General features: G+C 58.4%; 1 protein-coding gene across 1 annotated transcript in view; it reads left to right on the forward strand.

The window, feature by feature from the left end:
- Positions 1–21,607, forward strand: part of mcmdc2 (minichromosome maintenance domain containing 2) — a 77,470-nt gene extending 55,863 nt beyond the window's left edge. The window contains exons 13-14 of the mRNA XM_060824100.1: positions 20,338–20,447; positions 21,441–21,607. Of these exons, the coding sequence (XP_060680083.1) occupies positions 20,338–20,447; positions 21,441–21,607 (277 nt within the window). The remainder of the gene's footprint in view (positions 1–20,337; positions 20,448–21,440) is intronic.
- Positions 21,608–26,000: the final 4,393 nt, after the last annotated feature.

Raw genomic sequence — 26,000 nt, forward strand, 5'->3', positions numbered from 1 at the left:
CTCACCTTGCTCCGCTCCAGGTGTCCGGCCCACTCTGCTCCGCTCCAGGCCTCCGGCCCACTCTGCACTGCTCCAGGCCACCAGCACACCCTGCCCTACTGCAGGCCTCCAGCCCACTCCGCACTGCTCCAGGTCTACAGCTCACCTTGCTCCGCTCCAGGCGTCCGGCCCACTCTGCTCTGCTCCAGGCCTCCAGCCCACCCTGCTCTGCTCCAGGTCTCGGGCCCACTCTGCCCTGCTCCAGGCCGCCGGCCCACTCTGCACTGCTCCAGGCCACCAGCACACCCTGCCCTACTGCAGGCCTCCAGCCCACTCCGCACTGCTCCAGGTCTACAGCTCACCTTGCTCCGCTCCAGGCCTCCAGCCCACCCTGCCGTGCTGTAGGCCTCTAGCCCACTCCGCACTGCTCCAGGTCTCCAGCTCACCTTGCTCCGCTCCAGGTGTCCGGCCCACTCTGCTCCGCTCCAGGCCTCCGGCCCACTCTGCACTGCTCCAGGCCACCAGCACACCCTGCCCTACTGCAGGCCTCCAGCCCACTCCGCACTGCTCCAGGTCTACAGCTCACCTTGCTCCGCTCCAGGCGTCCGGCCCACTCTGCTCCGCTCCAGGCCTCCAGCCCACCCTGCCGTGCTGTAGGCCTCCAGCCCACTCCACACTGCTCCAGGTCTCCAGCTCACCTTGCTCCGCTCCAGGTGTCCGGCCCACTCTGCTCCGCTCCAGGCCTCCGGCCCACTCTGCACCGCTCCAGGCCACCAGCACACCCTGCTCCGCTGCAGGCCTCTAGCCCACTCTGCTCTGCTCCAGGCCTCCAGCCCACTCTGCTCTGCTCCAGGCCTCTAGCCAACTCTGCTCTGCACCAGGCCTCCAGCCAACTCTGCTTTGCTCCAGACCACCAGACCACTCTGCGCTGCTCCAGCCTCCAGCCCACTCTGCTCCACTCCAGCCCACTCCTCACCACCAGGTCTCTAGCCCACTCCACACCGCTCCAGGTCTCCGGCCCACCTTGCTCCGTTCCATGCCTCCAGGCAACTCTACACTGCTCCAGGCCTCCAGCCCACCCTGCCCTGCTGCAGGCCTCCAGCCCACTCTGCTCTGCTCGAGGTCTCCAGCCCATTCTGCTCTGCTCCAGGCCTCAGGCCCACTCTGCCCTGCTCCAGGCCGCCAGCCCACCCTGCTCCGCTCCAGGCCTCCAACGCACTCCTCACGGCTCAAGGCCTCCGGCCCACTATGCACCGCTCCAGGCCTCCAGCCCACCCTGCTCCGCTCCAGGCCTCCAGCCCACTCCACACTGCTCCAGGCTCCAGCCCACTGCACAACGCTCCAGGCCTCCAGCCTACACTGGCCCATTCCAGAACTGTGGCCCAATCCGCACTATTCCAGGCAGCCGGCCCACTCCGCACCACTCCAGGCCTCGAGACCACCCTGCTCCGCTCCAGGCCTCCAGCCCACCCTGCCCCGCTCCAGGCCTCCAGCCCACTCTGCCCCGCTCCAGACCTCCAGCCAACTCTGTCCCGCTCCAGGTCTCCAGCCCAATCTGCTCCACTCCAGGCCTCCAGCCCACTCTGCACCACTCCAGGCCTCCAGCCCAGTCTGTTCCGCTCCAGGACTCCAGTTTACTCTGCACCATCCCAGGCCTCCGGGCCACTCCACACCGCTCCAGGCCTCCAGCCCACCCTGCTCCACACCAGGCCTCCAGCCCACCCTGCTCCACATCAGGCCTCCAGCACACTCTACTCCACTCCAGGCCTCCAGCCCACTCTGTTCCGCTCCAGGCCTCCAGCCCACTCTGTTCCGCTCCAGGCCTCCAGCCCACTCTGCTCCACTCCAGCCCACTCCGCGTCTCCAGCCCACTGCACAACGCTCCAGGCCACCAGCTCACCCTGCTCAGCACCAGGCCTCCAGCCCACTCCACACTGCTCCAGGCCTCCAGCCCACTCTGCTCCACTCCAGCCCACTCCACACCACTCCAGGCCTCCAGCCCACTCCGCACCGCTCCAGGCCTCTGGCCCACTCCACAACAAACCACGCCACAAGTACACTCCGCACCACTCCAGGCCTCTGGCCCAACCTGCTCCGCTCCAGGCCTCCAGTCCATTCTGCTCCGCTGCAGGCTTCCAGCCTACTCTGCTCTGCTCCAGGCCTCCAGCCCACTCTGCTCTGCTCCAGGCTTCCAGCCCACTCCAGGCCTCCAGCCCACCCTGCTGCGATCCAGGCCTCCAACCCACACGACTGAAAGCCTCCAGCCCACACCACTTCAGGCCTCCAGCCCATTCCGCACCGCACGAGGCCTCGAGCCCACTCTGCTCCAGCCCGCTCCAGGCCTCCAGCCCATTCAGCACCGGACTAGGTCTCCAGCCCACTCCAATTCACTCCAGGCCTCCAGCCCAATCCAGGCCTCCATCCCACTCTACATCGCTCCAGGCGTCCAGCCCATACCACTCCAGTCCTCCAGCCCACTCTGCTCCGTTCCAGGCCTCAAGCCCAACCTGCTCCGCTCCTGACCTCCAGCTGACTCTGCACCACTCCAGGTCTCCAGCCCATTCCGCACTGCTCCAGTCCTCCAGCCCATTCCGCACCGCACTAGGCCTCCAGCCCGCTCTGCTCCAGCCCGCTCTGGACTGCTCCAGGCCTCCAGCCCACTCTGCTCCACTCCAGGCCTCCAGCCACCCTGCTGTGCTCCAGGCCTCCAGCCCACTCCGCACTGCCCCAGGCCTCCATCCCATTCCACTCCACTCCAGCCCACTCCATGTCTCCAACCCACCCTGCTCCGGTCCACGTCTCCAGCACACTCTGCTCCGCTCCAGGTCTCGGGACCACTCTGCCCTGCTCCAGACCACCGGCCCACTCTACACCTCTACAGGCCTCCAGTCCACTCCGCACCACTCCAGAACTCCAGCCCACCCTGCTCCGCTGCAGGCCTCCAGCCGACTCTGCTCTGCTCCAGGCCTCCAGCCCACTCTGCCCTGCTCCAGGCCTCCAGCCCACTCTGCCCTGCTCCAGGCCGCCGGCCCACTCTGCACTGCTCCAGGCCGCCGGCCCACTCTGCACTGCTCCAGGCCGCCGGCCCACTCTGCACTGCTCCAGGCCACCAGCACACCCTGCTCCGCTACAGGCCTCCAGCCCACTCTGCTCTGCTCCAGGCCTCCATCCCATTCCGCTCCACTCCAGCCCACTCCATACCACTGCAGGTCTCCAGCCCATCCTGCTCCGCTCCAGGCCTCCAGCCCACCCTGCCGTGCTGTAGGCCTCCAGCCCACTCCGCACTGCTCCAGGCCTCCATCCCATTCCGCTCCACTCCAGCCCACTCCATACCACTGCAGGTCTCCAGCCCATCCTGCTCCGCTCCAGGCCTCCAGCCCACCCTGCCGTGCTGTAGGCCTCCAGCCCACTCCGCACTGCTCCAGGTCTCCAGCTCACCTTGCTCCGCTCCAGGTGTCCGGCCCACTCTGCTCCGCTCCAGGCCTCCGGCCCACTCTGCACCGTTCCAGGCCACCAGCACACCCTGCTCCGCTGCAGGCCTCTAGCCCACTCTGCTCTGCTCCAGGCCTCCAGCCCACTCTGCTCTGCTCCAGGCCTCTAGCCAACTCTGCTCTGCACCAGGCCTCCAGCCAACTCTGCTTTGCTCCAGACCACCAGCCCACTCTGCGCCGCTCCAGCCTTCAGCCCACTCTGCTCCACTCCAGCCCACTCCTCACCACCAGGTCTCTAGCCCACTCCACACCGCTCCAGGCCTCCGGCCCACCTTGCTCCGTTCCATGCCTCCAGGCAACTCTACACTGCTCCAGGCCTCCAGCCCACCCTGCCCTGCTGCAGGCCTCCAGCCCACTCTGCTCTGCTCGAGGCCTCCAGCCCATTCTGCTCTGCTCCAGGCCTCGGGCCCACTCCACACTGCTCCAGGCTCCAGCCCACTGCACAACGCTCCAGGCCTCCAGCCTACACTGGCCCATTCCAGAACTGTGGCCCACTCCGCACCACTCCAGGCCTCCAGTCCACTCCGCACCACTCCAGAACTCCAGCCCACCCTGCTCCGCTGCAGGCCTCCAGCCGACTCTGCTCTGCTCCAGGCCTCCAGCCCACTCTGCCCTGCTCCAGGCCTCCAGCCCACTCTGCCCTGCTCCAGGCCGCCGGCCCACTCTGCACTGCTCCAGGCCGCCGGCCCACTCTGCACTGCTCCAGTTCGCCGGCCCACTCTGCTCCGCTCCAGGCCTCCAGCGCACTCCTCACGGCTCAAGGCCTCCGGCCCACTATGCACCGCTCCAGGCCTCCAGCCCACCCTGCTCCGCTCCAGGCCTCCAGCCCACTCCACACTGCTCCAGGCTCCAGCCCACTGCACAACGCTCCAGGCCTCCAGCCTACACTGGCCCATTCCAGAACTGTGGCCCACTCCGCACCACTCCAGGCCTCCAGACCACCCTGCTCCGCTCCAGGCCCCCAGCCCACTCTGCTCCATTCCAGGCCTCCAGTCCACGCTGCTCTGCTCCAGGCCTCTAGTCCACGCTGCTCCACTCCATGCCTCCAGCCCACCCTGCTCCACTCCAAGCCTCCAGCCCACTCCACAACGCTCCAGGCCTCCAGCCCATTCTGCTCCGCTCCAGGTCTCCAGCCCACTCCGCAGCGCACTCCTCACGGCTCAAGGCCTCCGGCCCACTATGCACCGCTCCAGGCCTCCAGCCCACCCTGCTCCGCTCCAAGCCTCCAGCCCACTCCACAACGCTCCAGGCCTCCAGCCCATTCTGCTCCGCTCCAGGTCTCCAGCCCACTCCGCACCGCTCCAGGCCTACAGCCCACACCACTCCAGTCCTCCAGCCCACTCTGCTCCACTCCAAGCCTCAAGCCCAACCTGCTCCGCTCCTGACCTCCAGCTGACTCTGCACCACTCCAGGCCTACAGCCCATTCCGCACCGGACTAGGTCTCCAGCCCACTCCAATTCACTCCAGGTCTCCAGCCCAATCCAGGCCTCCATCCCACTCTACATCGCTCCAGGCCTCCAGCCCACACCACTCCAGTCCTCCAGCCCACTCTGCTCCGCTCCAGGCCTCAAGCCCAACCTGCTCCGCTCCTGACCTCCAGCTGACTCTGCACCACTCCAGGTCTCCAGCCCATTCCGCACCGCACTAGGCCTCCAGCCCGCTCTGCTCCAGCCCGCTCTGGACTGCTCCAGGCCTCCAGCCCACTCTGCTCCACTCCAGGCCTCCAGCCACCCTGCTCTGCTCCAGGCCTCCAGCCCACTCCGCACTGCCCCAGGCCTCCATCCCATTCCACTCCACTCCAGCCCACTCCATGTCTCCAACCCACCCTGCTCCGGTCCACGTCTCCAGCACACTCTGCTCCGCTCCAGGTCTCGGGACCACTCTGCCCTGCTCCAGACCACCGGCCCACTCTACACCTCTACAGGCCTCCAGTCCACTCCGCACCACTCCAGAACTCCAGCCCACCCTGCTCCGCTGCAGGCCTCCAGCCGACTCTGCTCTGCTCCAGGCCTCCAGCCCACTCTGCCCTGCTCCAGGCCTCCAGCCCACCCTGCTCCGCTCCAGGCCTCCAGCCCACTCCACACTGCTCCAGGCTCCAGCCCACTGCACAACGCTCCAGGCCTCCAGCCTACACTGGCCCATTCCAGAACTGTGGCCCACTCCGCACCACTCCAGGCCTCCAGACCACCCTGCTCCGCTCCAGGCCCCCAGCCCACTCTGCTCCATTCCAGGCCTCCAGTCCACGCTGCTCTGCTCCAGGCCTCTAGTCCACGCTGCTCCACTCCATGCCTCCAGCCCACCCTGCTCCACTCCAAGCCTCCAGCCCACTCCACAACGCTCCAGGCCTCCAGCCCATTCTGCTACGCTCCAGGTCTCCAGCCCACTCCGCAGCGCACTCCTCACGGCTCAAGGCCTCCGGCCCACTATGCACCGCTCCAGGCCTCCAGCCCACCCTGCTCCGCTCCAAGCCTCCAGCCCACTCCACAACGCTCCAGGCCTCCAGCCCATTCTGCTCCGCTCCAGGTCTCCAGCCCACTCCGCACCGCTCCAGGCCTACAGCCCACACCACTCCAGTCCTCCAGCCCACTCTGCTCCACTCCAAGCCTCAAGCCCAACCTGCTCCGCTCCTGACCTCCAGCTGACTCTGCACCACTCCAGGTCTGCAGCCCATTCTGCACTGCTCCAGTCCTCCAGCCCATTCCGCACCGCACTAGACCTCCAGCCCGCTCTGCTCCAGCCCGCTCTGGACTGCTCCAGGCCTCCAGCCTACTCTGCTCCACTCCAGGCCTCCAGCCACCCTGCTCTGCTCCAGGCCTCCAGCCCACTCTGCTCTGCTCTAGGCTTCCAGCCCACTCCAGGCCTCCAGCCCACCCTGCTGCGATCCAGGCCTCCAACCCACACCACTGAAAGCCTCCAGCCCACACCACTTCAGGCCTCCAGCCCATTCCGCACCGCACGAGGCCTCGAGCCCACTCTGCTCCAGCCCGCTCCGCACCGCTCCAGGCCTACAGCCCATTCCGCACCGGACTAGGTCTCCAGCCCACTCCAATTCACTCCAGGTCTCCAGCCCAATCCAGGCCTCCATCCCACTCTACATCGCTCCAGGCCTCCAGCCCACACCACTCCAGTCCTCCAGCCCACTCTGCTCCGCTCCAGGCCTCAAGCCCAACCTGCTCCGCTCCTGACCTCCAGCTGACTCTGCACCACTCCAGGTCTCCAGCCCATTCCGCACCGCACTAGGCCTCCAGCCCGCTCTGCTCCAGCCCGCTCTGGACTGCTCCAGGCCTCCAGCCCACTCTGCTCCACTCCAGGCCTCCAGCCACCCTGCTCTGCTCCAGGCCTCCAGCCCACTCCACACTGCCCCAGGCCTCCATCCCATTCCACTCCACTCCAGCCCACTCCATACCACTCCAGGTCTCCAACCCACCCTGCTCCGGTCCACGTCTCCAGCACACTCTGCTCCGCTCCAGGTCTCGGGACCACTCTGCCCTGCTCCAGACCACCGGCCCACTCTACACCTCTACAGGCCTCCAGTCCACTCCGCACCACTCCAGAACTCCAGCCCACCCTGCTCCGCTGCAGGCCTCCAGCCGACTCTGCTCTGCTCCAGGCCTCCAGCCCACTCTGCCCTGCTCCAGGCCTCCAGCCCACTCTGCCCTGCTCCAGGCCGCCGGCCCACTCTGCACTGCTCCAGGCCGCCGGCCCACTCTGCACTGCTCCAGGCCGCCGGCCCACTCTGCACTGCTCCAGGCCGCTGGCCCACTCTGCACTGCTCCAGGCCACCAGCACACCCTGCTCCGCTACAGGCCTCCAGCCCACTCTGCTCTGCTCCAGGCCTCCAGCCCATTCCGCACTGCACCTGGCCTCCATCCCATTCCGCTCCACTCCAGCCCACTCCATACCACTGCAGGTCTCCAGCCCATTCTGCTCTGGTCCAGGCCTCCAGCACACTCCTCACCACTCAAGACCTCCGGCCCACTCCGCACCGCACCAGGTCTCCAGCTCACCCTGCTCCGCTCCAGGCCTCGAGCCCACTCTGCTCCACTCCAGACATCCAGCCGACTCTGCTCTGCTCCAGGCCTCCAGCCCACCCTGCTCTGCTCCAGGTCTCGGGCCCACTCTGCCCTGCTCCAGGCCGCCGGCCCACTCTGCACTGCTCCAGGCCACCAGCACACCCTGCCCTACTGCAGGCCTCCAGCCCACTCCGCACTGCTCCAGGTCTACAGCTCACCTTGCTCCGCTCCAGGCGTCTGGCCCACTCTGCTCCGCTCCAGGCCTCCAGCCCACCCTGCCGTGCTGTAGGCCTCTAGCCCACTCCGCACTGCTCCAGGTCTCCAGCTCACCTTGCTCCGCTCCAGGTGTCCGGCCCACTCTGCTCCGCTCCAGGCCTCCGGCCCACTCTGCACTGCTCCAGGCCACCAGCACACCCTGCCCTACTGCAGGCCTCCAGCCCACTCCGCACTGCTCCAGGTCTACAGCTCACCTTGCTCCGCTCCAGGCGTCCGGCCCACTCTGCTCTGCTCCAGGCCTCCAGCCCACCCTGCTCTGCTCCAGGTCTCGGGCCCACTCTGCCCTGCTCCAGGCCGCCGGCCCACTCTGCACTGCTCCAGGCCACCAGCACACCCTGCCCTACTGCAGGCCTCCAGCCCACTCCGCACTGCTCCAGGTCTACAGCTCACCTTGCTCCGCTCCAGGCCTCCAGCCCACCCTGCCGTGCTGTAGGCCTCTAGCCCACTCCGCACTGCTCCAGGTCTCCAGCTCACCTTGCTCCGCTCCAGGTGTCCGGCCCACTCTGCTCCGCTCCAGGCCTCCGGCCCACTCTGCACTGCTCCAGGCCACCAGCACACCCTGCCCTACTGCAGGCCTCCAGCCCACTCCGCACTGCTCCAGGTCTACAGCTCACCTTGCTCCGCTCCAGGCGTCCGGCCCACTCTGCTCCGCTCCAGGCCTCCAGCCCACCCTGCCGTGCTGTAGGCCTCCAGCCCACTCCACACTGCTCCAGGTCTCCAGCTCACCTTGCTCCGCTCCAGGTGTCCGGCCCACTCTGCTCCGCTCCAGGCCTCCGGCCCACTCTGCACCGCTCCAGGCCACCAGCACACCCTGCTCCGCTGCAGGCCTCTAGCCCACTCTGCTCTGCTCCAGGCCTCCAGCCCACTCTGCTCTGCTCCAGGCCTCTAGCCAACTCTGCTCTGCACCAGGCCTCCAGCCAACTCTGCTTTGCTCCAGACCACCAGACCACTCTGCGCTGCTCCAGCCTCCAGCCCACTCTGCTCCACTCCAGCCCACTCCTCACCACCAGGTCTCTAGCCCACTCCACACCGCTCCAGGTCTCCGGCCCACCTTGCTCCGTTCCATGCCTCCAGGCAACTCTACACTGCTCCAGGCCTCCAGCCCACCCTGCCCTGCTGCAGGCCTCCAGCCCACTCTGCTCTGCTCGAGGTCTCCAGCCCATTCTGCTCTGCTCCAGGCCTCAGGCCCACTCTGCCCTGCTCCAGGCCGCCAGCCCACTCTGCTCCGCTCCAGGCCTCCAACGCACTCCTCACGGCTCAAGGCCTCCGGCCCACTATGCACCGCTCCAGGCCTCCAGCCCACCCTGCTCCGCTCCAGGCCTCCAGCCCACTCCACACTGCTCCAGGCTCCAGCCCACTGCACAACGCTCCAGGCCTCCAGCCTACACTGGCCCATTCCAGAACTGTGGCCCAATCCGCACTATTCCAGGCAGCCGGCCCACTCCGCACCACTCCAGGCCTCGAGACCACCCTGCTCCGCTCCAGGCCTCCAGCCCATTCTGCTCCGCTCCAGGCCTCCAGCCCACTCTGCTCCATTCCAGGCCTCCAGTCCACGCTGCTCTGCTCCAGGCCTCTAGTCCACGCTGCTCCACTCCATGCCTCCAGCCCACCCTGCTCCACTCCAAGCCTCCAGCCCACTCCACAACGCTCCAGGCCTCCAGCCCATTCTGCTCCGCTCCAGGTCTCCAGCCCACTCCGCACCGCTCCAGGCCTACAGCCCATTCCGCACCGGTCTAGGTCTCCAGTCCACTCTAATTCACTCCAGGCCTCCAGCCCAATCCAGGCCTCCATCCCACTCTACATCGCTCCAGGCGTCCAGCCCACACCACTCCAGTCCTCCAGCCCACTCTGCCCTGCTCCAGGCCGCCGACCCACTCTGCACTGCTCCAGGCCGCCGGCCCACTCTGCACTGCTCCAGGCCGCCGGCCCACTCTGCACTGCTCCAGGCCGCTGGCCCACTCTGCACTGCTCCAGGTCTCCAGCCCACCCTGCTACGCTCCAGGCCTCCAGCCCACTCTGCTCCACTCCAGGTCTCCAGCCCACTCCACAACGCTCCAGGCCTCCAGCCCACTCTGCTCCACTCCTGGCCTCCAGCCCACTCTGCTCCACTCCAGGCCTCCAGCCCACTCACAATGCTCCAGCCCATTCTGCTCCACTACAGCCCACTCTGCACCACACCAGGCCTCCAGCCCTCTCTGGCCCGCTTCAGGGCTGCGGCCCACTGCACACCGCTCCATGCTTCCAGCCCATCCTGCTGTGCTCCAGGCCTCCAGCACACTCTGCACCACTCCAGGACTGCAGCACACTCGGCACCGCTCCAGGTCTCCGGTCCACTCCGCACCGCTACGGGGCTGCGGCATACTCCACACGGTGGGCGGCACGGTGGCACAGTGGTTAGCACTGCTGCCTCACAGCGCCAGGGACCTGGGTTCAATTCCCACATCAGGCGACTGACTGTGTGGAGTTTGCACGTTCTCCCCGTGTCAGCGTGGGTTCCCTCCGGGTGCTCCAGTTTCCTCCCACAGTCCAAAGATGTGCGGGTCAGGTGAATTGGCCATGCTAAATTGCCTGTAGTGTTATGTGCATTAGTCAGAGGGAAATGGGTCTGGGTGGGTTTCTCTTCGGAAGGTCAGTGTCGACGGTTGGGCCGAGGGGCCTGTTTCCACACTGTAAGTAATCTAATCTAATCAAAAGCTCCAAGCCTCCGGACAACCTTGCTCCGCTCCAGGCCTCCAGTCCACCCGGCCCTGCTCCAGGCCTCTGGCCCACTCTGCACTGCTCCAGGTCTCCAGCACACAATGCTCCGCTCCTAGCCTCCAGCCCACCCTGGTCCGCTCCAGCCCTCTCTATACCGCTCCAGGGCTCCAGTCTACTCTGCACCACCCCAGGCCTGTTGCCCACTCTGCACCGCTCCAGGCCTCCATCCCACCCTGCTCCACTTCAGGTCTCCAGTCCACCCTGGTCCACTCCAGACCTCCAGCCAACCATTCTCCACTCCATGTCTCCAGCCCACTCTGCTCCGCTCCAGCCCACCATTCTCTGCTCCAGGCCTCTGGTCCACGGTGGTCCGCTCCAGGCCTCCAGACAACCCTGCTCTGCTCCAGGCCTCGAGCCCACTCCACTCCGCTCCGGGCCTCCGGCCCACCCTGCTCCATTCCAGGCCTCGAGCCCACTCCACACCCTCCAGGCCTCCAGCCCACCCTGCTCTACTCCAGGCCACCGGCCCACCCTGCTCTGCTTCAGGCCTCCAAACCACTCTGAAACGCTCCAGGCCTCCAGCCCACTCTGCACTGCTGCAGGCCTACGGCCCACTCCTCACTGCTCCAGGCCTCTGGTGCACTCTGCACCGCTCCAGGTCTCCAGCACACAATGCTCCGCTCCTGGCCTCCAGTCCACCCTGGTCCGCTCCAGCCCTCCAGCCCACTCTGCACTGCTCCATGCCTCCAGCACACACCGCTGCAGGCTACCAGCCCACTCTGCTCCAGCACGCTCCAGGCCTCCAGCCCACTCTGCTCCAGCCCGCTCCGCACTGCTCCAGGCCTCCAGCTGATTCTGCACCACACTCGGCCTTCAGCCCACTCCGCTCCGGTCTACTGCAGACCTCCAGCCCACCCTGCTCCGCTCCAGGCCTCCAGCCCACTCCGCACCACTCCAGGCCTCCAGCCCACTCGGCACCACTCCAGGCCTCCAGCTCACTCCGCACCACTCCAGGCCTCCAGCTCTTTCCGCACCACTCAAGCCCACACCACTCTAGGCCTCCAGCGCATTCCACATTGCACTAGACCTCCTGCCCACTCTGCTCCAGCCCACTCTGCTCCATTCCGGGCCTCCAGTCCATGCTGCTCCGCACCAGGCCTCCAGCCCACTCTGCTCCACTCCAGGCCTCCAGCTCACCCTGCTACGCTCCAGGCCTCCAGCCCATTCTGCTCCACTACAGCCCACTCTGCACCACACTAGGCCTTCAGCCCACTCCAAAACCCTCCAGGCCTCCAGCCCACTCTGCACCAGCCTGCTCCGCACCACTCCAGGCCTCCAATCCACACCACTCCAGGCCACCAGCCCACTCTGCTCCAGCCCACTCCGCACCACTCCAGGCCTCCAGCTCTTTCCGCACCACTCAAGCCCACACCACTCTAGGCCTCCAGCACATTCCACATTGCACTAGACCTCCTGCCCACTCTGCTCCGCTCCAGGCCTCCAGCCCACTCTGCTCCACACCAGGCCTGCAGCCCACTCTGCTCCGCTCCAGGCGTCCAGCCCACTCTGCTCGATTCCAGGCTTCTGGCCCACTCTGCTCCACTACAGCCCACTCCACACCACACCAGGCCTCCAGCCCACTCCACACCGCTCCAGGCCTCCAGCCCGTTCGTGTCCCTTCGTGACTCCTTCGTCAGGTCCACACCCCCCACCAACCCAACCTCCACTCCCGGCACCTTCCCCTGCAACCGCAGGAAATGCAAAACTTGCACCCACACCTCCCCCCTTACCTCTCTCCAAGGCCCCAAGGGATCCTTCCATATCTGCCATAAATTCACCTGCACCTCCACACACATCATCTACTGCATCCGCTGCACCCGATGTGACCTCCTCTATATTGGGGAGACAGGCCGCTTACTTGCGGAACGCTTCAGGGAACACCTCAGGGACGCCCGGACCAACCAACCCAACCACCCCGTGGCTCAACACTTTAACTCTCCCTCCCACTCCACCGAGGACATGCAGGTCCTTGGACTCCTCCACCGGCAGAACATAACAACACGACGGCTGGAGGAGGAGCGCCTCATCTTTCGCCTGGGAACCCTCCAACCACAAGGGATGAACTCAGATTTCTCCAGTTTCCTCATTTCCCCTCCCCCCACCTTGTCTCAGTTGAATCCCTCAAACTCAGCACCGCCCTCCTAACCTGCAATCCTCTTCCTGACCTCTCCGCCCCCACCCCACTCCGGCCTATCACCCTCACCTTGACCTCCTTCCACCTATCACATCTCCATCGCCCCCCCCCCAAGTCCCTCCTCCCTACCTTTTATCTTAGCCTGCCTGGCACACTCTCCTCATTCCTGAAGAAGGGCTTTTGCCCGAAACATCGAATCTCCTGTTCCTTGGATGCTGCCTGACCTGCTGTGCTTTAACCAGCAACACATTTTCAGCTCTGATCTCCAGCATCTGCAGACCTCACTTTTTACTCCAGCCCATTCTGGCCCGCATCAGAGCTGCGGCCCACTCCACACCGCTCCATGCTTCCAGCGCATCCTGCTGTGCTCCAGGCCTCCAGCACACTGTACTGCTCCAGGACTGCAGCACACTCAGCAATTCTCCAGGTCACCGGTCCACTCCGTACTGCTACTGGGCTGCGGCATACTCTGCACCGCTCCAGGCCTCCCTGCTCCGCTCCAGGCCTCCAGTCCACTCTGCCCTGCTCCAGGCCTCCGGCCCACTCCACACCTCTCCAGGCCTCCTGCCCACTCCGCACCTCTCTAGGCCTCGAGCCCACTCTGCTCTGCTCCAGGCCTCAAGTCCACCCTGCTCTGCTCCAGGCCTCCAAACCACTCCGTAACGCTCCAAGCCTCCAACCCTCTCTGCACTGCTGCAGGCCTACGGCCCACTGCTCACTGCTCCAGGCCTCCGGCCCACTCCTTACTGCTGCAGGCCTCTGGGCCACTCTGCACCGCTCCAGGTCTCCAGCACACAATGCTTCGCTCCAGGCCTCCAGTCTACCCTGCCCTGCTCCAGGCCTCCAAACGACTCCGTAACGCTCCAGGCCTCTAGCCCACTCCTCACTGCTGCAGGCCTCTGGCCCACTCTGCACCGCTCCAGGTCTCCAGCACACAATGCTCTGCTCCTGGCCTCTAGTCCACCCTGGTCCACTCCAGGCCTTGAGCCCACCATTCTCCGCTCCATGCCTCCAGCCCACTCTGCTCCGCTTCAGGCCTCCAGCCCACTCCGCACCGCTCCAGGACTGCAGCACACTCGGCACCGCTCCAGGTCTCCAGCCCACTCTGCCCCACTCCAGGCCTCCAGCCCACCCTCCTCCGCTCCAGGCCTCCAGCCCACTCCGCACTGCTCCAGGCTTCCAGCCCACTCTGCTCCACTCATGCCCACTCCGCACCACTCCAGGTCTCCAGCCCACTGCACAACGCTCCAGGCCTCCAGCCCACACTGGCCCACTCCAGAACTGCGGCCCACTCCGCACCGCTCCAGGCCTCCGACCCACTTCGCACTGCTCTAGGCCTCCAGCCCACTCTGCTCCATTCCAGGCCTCCAGTCCACGCTGCTCCGCTCCAGATCTCCAGCCCACCCTGCTCCACTCCAGGCCTCCAGCTCACCCTGCTATGCTCCAGGACTCCTGCCCACTCTGCCCTGCTCCAGGCCGCCGGCTCACTCTGCACCTCTCCGGCCACCAGCCCACTCTGCACTGCTCCAGGCCTCCAGCCCACTCTGCTCGATTCCAGGCCTCCAGCCCACTCTGCCCGCTCCAGGCCTCCAGCTCACTCTGCTCCACTCCAGCCCACTCCACACCACTCCAGGCCTCCAGCCCATTCTGGCCCGCATCAGGACTGTGGCCCACTCCATGCTTCCAGCGCATCCTGGTGTGCTCCAGGCCAACAGCACACTCGGCACCGCTCCAGGTCACCGGTCCACTCCGCACCACTACTGGGCTGCGGCATACTCTGCACCGCTCCAGACCTCCGGCCAACCCTTCTCCGCTCCAAGCCTCCAGTCCTCCCTGCTCCGCTCCAGGCCTCCAGTCCAGCCTGCCCTGCTCCAGGCCTCTGGCCCACTCCGCACCTCTCCAGGCCTCCAGCCCATTCTGCTCCACTCCAGGCCTCCAGTCCACCCTGCCCTGCTCCAGGCCTCCGGCCCACTCCGCACCTCTCCAGGCCTCCTGCCCACTCCGCACCTCTCCAGGCCTCCAGCCCTCTCTGCTCTGCTCCAGGCCTCAAGCCCACTCTGCACTGCTGCAGGTCTCCAGCACACAATGCTTCGCTCCTTGCCTCCAGCCCACTCTGCTCCGCTCCAGGTCTCCAGCCCACCCTGCTCTGCTCCAGGCCTCCCAACGACTCCGTAACACTCTAGGCCTCCAGCCCACTCTACACTGCTGCAGGCCTCTGGCCCACTCTGCACCGCTCCAGATCTCCAGCCCACCCTGGTCCACTCCAGGCCTCCAGCCCACTCTGCACTGCTCCAGGCCTCCAGCCCACACCGCTGCAGGCTACCAGCCCACTCTGCTCCAGCTCACTCTGCACTGCTCCAGGCCTCCAGCCCACCCTGGTCCACTCCAGGCCTCCAGCCCACTCTGCACTGCTCCAGGCCTCCAGCCCACACCGCTGCAGGCTACCAGCCCACTCTGCTCCAGCTCGCTCCGCACTGCTCCAGGCCTCCAGCTGATTCTACACCACACTAGGCCTCCAGCCCACTCCACTCCGGTCCACTCCAGGCCTCCAGCCCACTCTGCTCCTCTCCAGGCCTTCAGCCCATCCTGCTCCACTCCAGGCCTCCAGTCACTCCTCACTGCTCCAGGCTTCCAGCCCACTCTGCTCCACTCCAGCCCATTCCCCACCACTCCAGGTCTCCAGCCCACTGCACAATGCTCCAGGCCTCCAGCCATCACTGGCCCACTCCAGAACTGCGGCCCACTGCACACTACTCCAGGCCTCCGACGCACTCCGCACTGCTCCAGGCCTCCAGACCACCCTGCTCCACTCCAGGCCACCAGCTCACCCTGCTACGCTCCAGGCCGCCAGCCCATTCTGCTCCACTCCAGGCCTCCAGCCCATTCTGCTCCACCCCAGGCCTCCAGACCACCCTGCTCCGCTCCAGGCCTCCAGCCCTCCCTGCTCCACTCCAGGCCTCCAGCCCTCTCTGCACCGCTCCAGGACTTCGGCACACTCGGCACCGCTCCAGGTCTCCGGTCCACTCTGCACTGCTGCAGGCCTCCGGCCCACCCTGCTCTGCTCCAGGCCTCCAAACCACTTCGTAACGCTCCAGGCCTCCAGCCCACTCCGCACTGCTGCAGGCCTACGGCCCACTCCTCACTGCTCCAGGCCTCCGCCCCACTCCTCACTGCTGCAGGCCTCTGGCCCACTCTGCACCGCTCCAGGTCTCCAGCACACAATGCTCCTCTCCTGGCCTCCAGCCCACCGTGGTCCGCTCCAGGCCTCCAGCACACTCCGTACTGCTCCAGGTCTCCAGTCCACCTTGCTCCACTCCACGCCTCCAGTCCACTCTGCACTGCTCCAGGCCTCCACCCCACACTGCTCCGCTGCAGGCCTCTTGCCCACTCTGATCTGCACCAGGCCTCCAGCCCACTCTGCCCCGCTCCAGGTCTCCAGCCCGTTCTGCTCCACTCCAGCCCACTCCGCACGTCTCCAGCCCACTCCAGACCTCCAGCCCTCACTGGCCCGCTCCAGGCTTCTGGCCCAATCCGCTCTGCACAATGCCTCCAGCCCACCCTGCTCCACTCCAGGCCTCCAGTCCACCCTGCTCTGCTCCAGGCCTCCAGCACACTCCAAACCATCCAGGTCTCCAGCCCACTCCACACCGTTCCAGGCCTCCAGCCCTCACTGGCCCGCTGGAGGCTTCTGGCCCAATCTGCTCTGCTCCATGCCTCCTGTCCACGCTGCTCCGCTCCAGGCCTACAGCCCACCCTGCTCTGCTCAGACCTCCAGCCTACTCCGCCCGCTCCAGGCCTCCAGCCCACTCCACACCGCTCCAGCCTCCAGCCCACCATTCTCCGCTCCAGGCCTCCAGCCCACCCTGCCCCACTCCAGGCCTCCAGCCCACTCCACTCCAGGCCTCCGGCCCACTCTGCTCCACTTCAGCCTACTCCTCACCACTCCAGCACTCCAGCCCACTCTGGACCGCTCCAGGGCTGCGGCTCACTCTGCACTGCTCCAGGTCTCCAGCCCACTCTGCTCCACTCCAGGCCTCCATCCACTCTGACCCGCTCCAGGCCTCTGGCCAACTCCATGCCACTCCAGAACTCCAGCCCACTCCGTACCGCTCCAGACCTCCAGTCCACCCTGCTCCGCTCCAGGCCTCTAGTCCACTCTGCTCCGCTCCAGGTCTCCAGCCCACCCTGCACTGCTCCAGGTCTCCAGCCCACCTGGCTCCACTCCAGGCCCCCAGCACACTCTGCTCCGCTCTAGACCTCCAGCTGACTCAGCTCCGCTCCAGTCCTCCAGCCCACTCCGCACCACTCCAGGCCTGTAGCCTACTCTGCTCCACTCCAGCCCACACCACTCTAGGTCTCCAGCCTACTCTGACCCGCTCCAGGCCTCCAGCCTACTCTGCCCTGCTCCAGGCCTCCAGCCCACTCTGCACTGCTCCAGGTCTCCCTCCCACTCTGCACCACTCCAGGACTCCAGCCCACTCTGCGCTGCTCCAGGTCTCTCGCCCACTCTGCCCGCTCCAGGCCTCCAGCCCACTCTGCACTGCTCCAGGTCTCTCGCCCACTCTGCACTGCTCCTGGTCTCCAGCCCACTCTGCACTGCTCCAGGTCTCTCGCCCACTCTGCACTGCTCCCAAGCCTCCAGCCCACTCTGCACTGCTCCAGGTCTGTCGCCCACTCTGCACTGCTCCAGGTCTCCAGCCCACTCTGCACTGCTCCAGGTCTCTCGCCCACTCTGCCCGCTCCAGGACTCCAGCCCACTCTGCCCGCTCCAGGCCTCCAGCCCACTCTGCACTGCTCCAGGTCTCCAGCCCACTCTGCACTGCTCCAGGTCTCCAGCCCACTCTGCACTGCTCCAGGTCTCTCGCTCACTCTGCGCTGCTCCAGGTCTCTCGCCCACTCTGCACTGCTCCAGGTCTCTCGCCCACTCTGCCCGCTCCAGGTCTCTCACCCACTCTGCACTGCTCCAGGTCTCTCGCCCACTCTGCACTGCTCCAGGTCTCCAGCCCACTCTGCACTGCTCCCAAGCCTCCAGCCCACTCTGCACTGCTCCAGGTCTCTAGCCCACTCTGCACTGCTCCAGGTCTCTCGCCCACTCTGCACTGCTCCCAAGCCTCCAGCCCACTCTGCACTGCTCCAGGTCTCTCGCCCACTCTGCACTGCTCCAGGTCTCTCGCCCACTCTGCACTGTTCCCAAGCCTCCAGCCCACTCTGCACTGCTCCAGGTCTCTCGCCCACTCTGCACTGCTCCCAAGCCTCCAGCCCACTCTGCGCTGCTCCAGGTCTCTCGCCCACTCTGCACTGCTCCAGGTCTCTAGCCCACTCTGCACTGCTCCAGGTCTCTCGCCCACTCTGCACTGCTCCAGGTCTCTCGCCCACTCTGCACTGCTCCCAAGCCTCCAGCCCACTCTGCCCGCTCCAGGTCTCTCGCCCACTCTGCACTGCTCCAGGTCTCTCGCCCACTCTGCACTGTTCCCAAGCCTCCAGCCCACTCTGCACTGCTCCAGGTCTCTCGCCCACTCTGCACTGCTCCAGGTCTCTCGCCCACTCTGCACTGCTCCCAAGCCTCCAGCCCACTCTGCACTGCTCCAGGTCTCTCGCCCACTCTGCACTGCTCCCAAGCCTCCAGCCCACTCTGCACTGCTCCAGGTCTCTCGCCCACTCTGCACTGCTCCCAAGCCTCCAGCCCACTCTGCACTGCTCCAGGTCTCTCGCCCACTCTGCACTGCTCCCAAGCCTCCAGCCCACTCTGCACTGCTCCAGGTCTCTCGCCCACTCTGCACTGCTCCAGGTCTCTCGCCCACTCTGCCCGCTCCAGGTCTCTCGCCCACTCTGCCCGCTCCAGGTCTCTCGCCCACTCTGCACTGCTCCAGGTCTCTCGCCCACTCTGCACTGTTCCCAAGCCTCCAGCCCACTCTGCACTGCTCCAGGTCTCTCGCCCACTCTGCACTGCTCCAGGTCTCTCGCCCACTCTGCGCCGCTCCAGGTCTCTCGCCCACTCTGCGCTGCTCCAGGTCTCTAGCCCACTCTGCACTGCTCCAGGTCTCTCGCCCACTCTGCACTGTTCCCAAGCCTCCAGCCCACTCTGCACTGCTCCAGGTCTCTCGCCCACTCTGCACCGCTCCAGGTCTCTCGCCCACTCTGCGCCGCTCCAGGTCTCTCGCCCACTCTGCACCGCTCCAGGTCTCCAGCCCACTCTGCACCGCTCCAGGTCTCTCGCCCACTCTGCACTGCTCCAGGTCTCTCGCCCACTCTGCACTACTCCCAAGCCTCCATCCGACTTTGCTCCAGCTCTTAGCTTCTCCAATTTAAGTTTTCTTATTGAAGAAACAAACACTTTAAACTCTTCAAAAAAAAAGAGGAAGAAACAGGGGAACAATTTGGACAGATTGATGAGCCCTGGGCTTAAGATCCCAAACGCTGTCTACTCTTCTGATCTCGACTGCTGTCTACTCTGTTGCCACCATCTTGAATGGATTTACAGATGCTGGGGCACCTGGATTCTTGCTCCTTTATAGACTTGCTGATGTTTGTGTTGATTTGAAAGACAGTCCCAAGTAATACTGTAACTGAAACAAGGGGACCACACACTGGCTACAGAATCACAAGGAAACATGAATAGGCAGTTCTGGTGAAACACTGTCTTTCTTATATCGTCAGCAACAAGAGACCTGGAAGAGACAAAGAATATCTGGATGAATGACACTATAAAGATACAGTGAATTGAATACTGAGGTAGCCTTTTAAACAACTCGCCTTGGTATACGGCGGTCCCTGTTGCTGTGTGGGAACTTTCTCCAGAGGTGGTTGGCTTGGGTTCAACTAGCACCCTCCTGTGGGCCATGGGAATCGCTCCTCTCAAACCAGTATCTCCTGAGATGGGCACATGGAAAATTTCCAGAGCCTCTTTACCAGCCTCCAGGATGGAAATCTGATTCTTTCATGCAGACATTAATTCTGAGCAACTACAGGCAGCAAATGAGACAAACCTGATTTTAATAATCTCCTCACAATGTTAAATTGTATTTGTTGTAGAAATATTGGAGTAAGAGCTGGCCTTTCAGTCTGTTGGACTTGCTCCATCCCCTAGATCATGGCTGATCATCTTCCTCAATGCCATATTCCTGTACTATTCCCATATCCCATGATATAATTAGTAACTGGAAATCTATCAATGCCTAACTTGAATTTATTTAATGACTGAGTTTCCACTACTCTGTAGGATCGACAATATTAGTGATTGAAGTGAATGGAGGAGTACCTCCACAAATCAGTCTGAACTGACTTGCTTTTTATTGTGAAACTATATTCCTTGGTCCTGAACCCCACAGCCGTGGGAAACATCCCTTTACATCTCCATCATATTATACTAATTATAACATACACTACATCTATGTTCTGCATAATGGATGCAAAATAATAACTGCAAATTTGTAATTTGATTGTAAGTTAAATATTTAAGGCTTTGTTTTACAGTTTAACTCTCCAAGAAATCATTTGATTAGGTAAATTGTCTTTTTTAAAGGTATGTACAATTGTGTTTTCAAATTATATATGGTTCAAAGCTATATATAATGTGCAGCATGATTTGTTATTATAAATGAATTGCATGGAAGTGTGTAAAGTTTCATTACAGCACCAGTTAAAGCATTTATGTTTTAAACTTCTGAGAATTTTCCTAATTTCCAGAATGTCATTGTCTGAAACACATGCCAAACTCAGCCTGAGAAACAGGGTATTGGAAGAGGATGCTGTCATTGCAATTTTGCTGTATGAAATTTCCATCACTGCGAGACATGGTAATGATAGTTGAATGTCTTAACACAAAAATGTAAATTCTAGATTGTAATTGTAAACAAAGGATGCATTTTCATCAAAAACAGAAAATGTAGAAAAATCTCAGCAGGTCTGGTAGCATGGATTCACTGCAGTGTGGATGCAGACCATTGAGTCCACACTGACCCTTTGAAGAGCATCCTACACAGACTCAACCTCCTACACTATTCCTGTAACCCTGCATTTCCCATTGCTAATCCACCTAACCTACACATCCCTGAACACTATGGGCAATTTAGCATGACCAATCCACCTAACCTACTCATCCCTGAACACTATGGACAATTTAGCATGGCCAATCCACCTAACCTACACATCCCTGAACACTATGGACAATTTAGCATGGCCAGTTCACCTAACCTACACATCCCTGAACACTATGGACAATTTAGCATGATCAATCTACCTAACCTACACATCCCTGAACACTATGGGCAATTTAGCATGGCCAGTTCACCTAACCTACACATCCCTGAACACTATGGACAATTTAGCATGACCAATCCACCTAACCTACACATCCCTGAACACTATGGACAATTTAGCATGGCCAATCCACCTAACCTACTCATCTTTGGACTATGGGAGCAAACCCAAGCAGACACAGGGAGCATGTGAAAAGTGTACACAGAAAGTCACCCAAGGATAGAATCAAACCCGATCCCTGGTGCTGTGAGACAGTAGTGCTAACCATTGAGCCACCGTGCCATCCAGAGTGCTTTGAAGAAGAGTCACTGCACCTGAAACATTAACTCTGATTTCTCTCCACAGATGCTGCCAGACCCGCTGAGATTTTCCAGCAATTTCTGTTCTTGTTTCGGATTTCCAGCAGACGCAGTTCTTTTGGTTTTTTTTTGTCTAGGATGTATTTTAATGTTTAGAAGGCTGTTCGTGTATAGTTATACAGGATGTAGTGGATAACCATAAATTGAACTGGTTCTTATTAATTTCTGTAGGTACCTCAGTGTTATGTGTGGCTCCCAATGCAGTGTTTCCCTTTGAGCTGTGTGATGAGCATAGCTTAAATCAAAGAGATATATATTTGGCACAATTCCATCAACAGCTGTTACAGTTCTGTTATACATATGCTCCTGGGATGTCTGTACACTTTTCTGAAGAATAACTTAAAAAAGATTTATTTGCGTTATATTCAAAATTTGCCAATCAACACTGCCATTGTATTGTTGTTACTTTTTGGTAACTGTTTTATATGTGTACATTAATTGCAATAAATATCAAAACTACAAATATAAAACAGATTATTAATGAAAATAGTAATTTATTGAATATTTCTAATTTAACATTGTATAAAATGTAGAGTGCTAATATTTGATAAAGTTATTGTTCAAGCACATTTTATTACTCAAAGTAAGTAGCTAACATAATTCTTGGCATTAAATATAATCTTTTGCTTAGCATCTATTTGTGATTATTTCTATAATGTAAAATCCTATTGGAAATCAGAAAATTAGAATTGGGCACTTGCAGGCATTAAGTAGGTGTTGAACTCACAATTCTTGTAAGTGGTGTCATACCTGCTACTCGTTCTTCCCCATTTTGGTTTTCTTAAACTGTGTTAGCTTATTTTATATTTCTGAGAATGAATAGCTTTATATTCAATAACTCCAACCAGAAAACACCTAAAATTGTGTTTTAATATGGATAGACATCCTGTAATGCAAATTTTAATGTACTTTATGAGTTATGAGTTTCTTTAGGTGTGATTTGAATCCTACCATAGATATCTGTCAGGGTTCATTGGCGTTTATTCTCTAAATGGTTCTAGTTATTTTTGGCAGTTGATTGACACTGCTTTGTTTCTACTGGTGCATAACAATGAAACTCCTTTTGATCTGGAATGAATCTTCATGTGTTTTAACGGATGTGCAGAAAAGATCGCTCTGAATTCATTTTACACTCAGAGTTAGAAAATCTTCTCACTGAATTTACATGTCTTTGTGCTTGACCATCCAGACAGTTCAGTTTTAAAACACTAGATCAGCCAGAGTCAATTTTCATTATCCAAACATGGCACCATCAGCCTGCAAATAGAGTCGATATCCTGAATGTCTCATGAACACTGGTGATTAGGGTTTGTTAAGACTTGGATATCTGGACCACTCACCTGTTTCGGATGGTAGGCACTTCTAATATTGAAATTGGTGTCTTTTTGATAACTGATGATTTGGATCAGAATGGATCAGAGCCCACACCATTCACATTCCAGCAAATGCCATGGTGATGGAACCAAAGAGGCTGGCCAGAGGTAGGGGTTAAATTAATTCACAGGATCTTGGAGAACTATTTTGTCTCATTCTCCTCAAGAACTGCAAAAACAAAACTGGGCCAGTACTTCTTCAGGCCAACCAACCCCCTGCCTTAGAACCCCCAATCTCCAACAATAAAAACACCCTCATGTAGCCAATTCAATATTGATATGCAAAGCCCATTAAGGGCACAGCAAACCATCAAAAGTAAGAGGGAGATCGGGAGAAAAGGAAGAGACTAAATTAAAATGGAGTTGGAGGGGGAAGTAAAGAACTGTATTCCACTGTGGGGCCCACTTATCTCTCAAGGCATTGACAGCATTGATGGATACCGCATGCTCTGCATTGTGCTTTTTGTAACTCACCTGTAACTCAAAACTTCCTGATGAAGGGCTTTTGCCCAAAATGTTGATTTTCCTGCTCCTCGGATGCCGCCTGACCTGCTGTGCTTTTCCAGCACCACACTCTCGATGTTAAAAGCATAGCCCTCTTTCCAGTATCATTTAGAGTTGGACAGTAAGTATTGGAATAGCAATAATCTACACTATCACTTCAGACTGTCCATACAAATAAAAACACAGATTATCAAGCAAATTAATTTTTGAGAGAGGCTGAAGCACATCATCAATTCAGGAATCGCAGTCAGAAATCCTCCCCAACCTTCAAGGATCGTGCTAGCCGTTAAATATCCCTTAATATCTAACATTTCTCCTTTGGTGATTTTGTAGTTTTCCGTACAAATATCTAGCATTTTCTTTGAAGGCTGTAAGACACTATCCTCACCATCACTTTTAGAATGCCTTTTCATGTGAAAAATAAAACTTCCTCACAGCAAATCTCACCTCCTATTTTCCCAACTTTATTGTATAGATCCAGTTTTGTCCAATTTCATCTTGCACTATTGGCAGTGTCAATTTCACCCCCTTTAACACATTTCAACAATACCAACTTTTTTTGTGGCTCATTTTCTTCACAAGTTGCAACTAATCCAGCTTTCTTTCCTATTGAACCATCATTAGGTATTTCATTACTTTCATAAATCATGAATTTTGTAACTTTGAGCCTGTTGCATTGAGAAGATTTAAACCTTCTGTTGGTTGGTCCAAATCTTAACTTTCATCTAACTGGCTGCCCGAACATTGACAAATGACATTGCTCTCATGTGTTATAATTTACTGGATTTGGATACTATACATCTTTACTTGTAAAAATGATATTAGTCGGTTAACATAAAAACTGAAGTTTTCTCCTCTAAAACATCCTGGGAGTTAGATATGAAAATACACACAATATGGCCTTTGTTCTGCCATGGTTAATTACATACAATTATTCTTCAACTATTTTAAGACACTCAAGCTTAAATTGGGTGTAAGACAACAAAAAACATGTAGGACTATAGGAAAATCTGAATATACAGCAGTGTACTTTTTCTTTGAGTCTTAAAATTTAAATTTCAAGTATTCACCATCATTTATACATCCTGAGCACAGTAGCTTTAATTACTGCAGATTGACAAAGTATTTTAATTGTTAATGTTACTTATATTTAGATCATGAAAATGAATTAAAGATCATAAAAGAAAGTGGTTCTCTTGTATTTATTTTGTTTTCTCCTGTGCATTACAATCTGTATAAGGTGCCAAAATGTGTTGCTGGTCAAAGCACAGCAGGCCAGGCAGCATCTCAGGAATAGAGAATTCGACGTTTCGAGCATAAGCCCTTCATCAGGAATAACGTCGAATTCTCTATTCCTGAGATGCTGCCTGACCTGCTGTGCTTTGACCAGCAACACATTTGCAGCTGTGATCTCCAGCATCTGCAGACCTCATTTTTTACTCAAATCTGTATAAGGTGCCAAAATGCTATCCCTGAACATACATGTGGAGAGTCATTTTTGAGACTTGGAGAATGACCAACTGACTGAAAAGACTGTGGAGACTTGACCATATTATAGTTGCCCAGGCAACTCTCAGTAAATGTTTTGCAATCTTTTAAGGCACATATTTAATATGGACCCTCTTACAGTTGTATGTCTGTGCAAATCCAGAGAAAATTCCAGGAATACATGCACTAATAATACCGTATTATTTCTTAAAAAAAGGGAAGATTACCTAGTAGCTGAAGGAGAATCTTTGATATATTTAAATACTGCAAGTGACCTTAGTATGTTTTAATCAATTCAGAAATAAAAATCTCAATAAATTAAGATGCTTTCAGCTGTGGCTGATTTACTGACTTACTGCAAACACTAGGTGGTAGTAAGAATGTTTGTAATGCACCAAAGATTTGCAGTGCTGACTGTACCTATTAATTGGTCTCTTTTGCATTAGCAAATTAAGTAATCGCATTAATGTACACGACATTCACTGTTTAACTAAAAATATTCACAATGCTGACGTACACATGTGTGAATGAATGTTTTTAAAAATAAATATCTTTCATGTTAAATATGATTTCTTTAATGGGTTACTAATAGTCACAGGGAAGGCTGGCTTAAAAACAATGCTTTTTGATGCAAAATATTTCTCCTTAGACACTGGAAAATGTTGAAGCATCAAACAAAACTAGGGTTCTGAGGAAGGGTCACTCGACCTGAAATGTTAACTTTGATTTCTCTCCACGATGCTAGCAGACCTGCTGAGGTTTTCTAGCAATTTCTGTTTTTGATTCTGATTTATAGCGTCCATAGTTCTTTCGGTTTTCATTGGGGAAAGCTAGGATTCATTTTTGAATAAATAAATAAATTAGGCCCGACCCCCTGTTGTGTTGAACAGCCTTTGGGCCTCGATTTTGTTTTGTGCTTTGTTTTCCACTGGTTCAATTTTCTCTCTTTGTTTTATTATTCCTTTACTTAGGATACGAATAGGTGCTATCCAATCAATCACACCACATCTAGACACTTTTTTTGTTTCCTTATTTGCATTACCACTCCCTTTGGTTAATCTTTTTATAACTTAAATTTCTCTCCCCCTCATCCTTTCATACATTTTGTTTTTTCCATCCCCCACACTTTTCAATTGCTGAAAAGCTGTAACTGCTAGACCTGCTGAGTTTCTACAGCAATTTGTTTTTCTTTCAGATTTCCAACATCTGCAGTTCTTTGTTTTATATTGCAATGGTATTTTTTTCTCAGATACTCCCTGACCTGATGAACATTTTCTGTTTTTATTTCAGGTTTTAGCATTGGAGTGGTTTGGTTGTGTAGTGGCATCTGTTGATTCCTTAATGATATCACGGCATGTATCTTAGG

Source organism: Hemiscyllium ocellatum, chromosome 4 (assembly GCF_020745735.1).
Source record: "Hemiscyllium ocellatum isolate sHemOce1 chromosome 4, sHemOce1.pat.X.cur, whole genome shotgun sequence".
NCBI lineage: Eukaryota > Metazoa > Chordata > Chondrichthyes > Orectolobiformes > Hemiscylliidae > Hemiscyllium > Hemiscyllium ocellatum.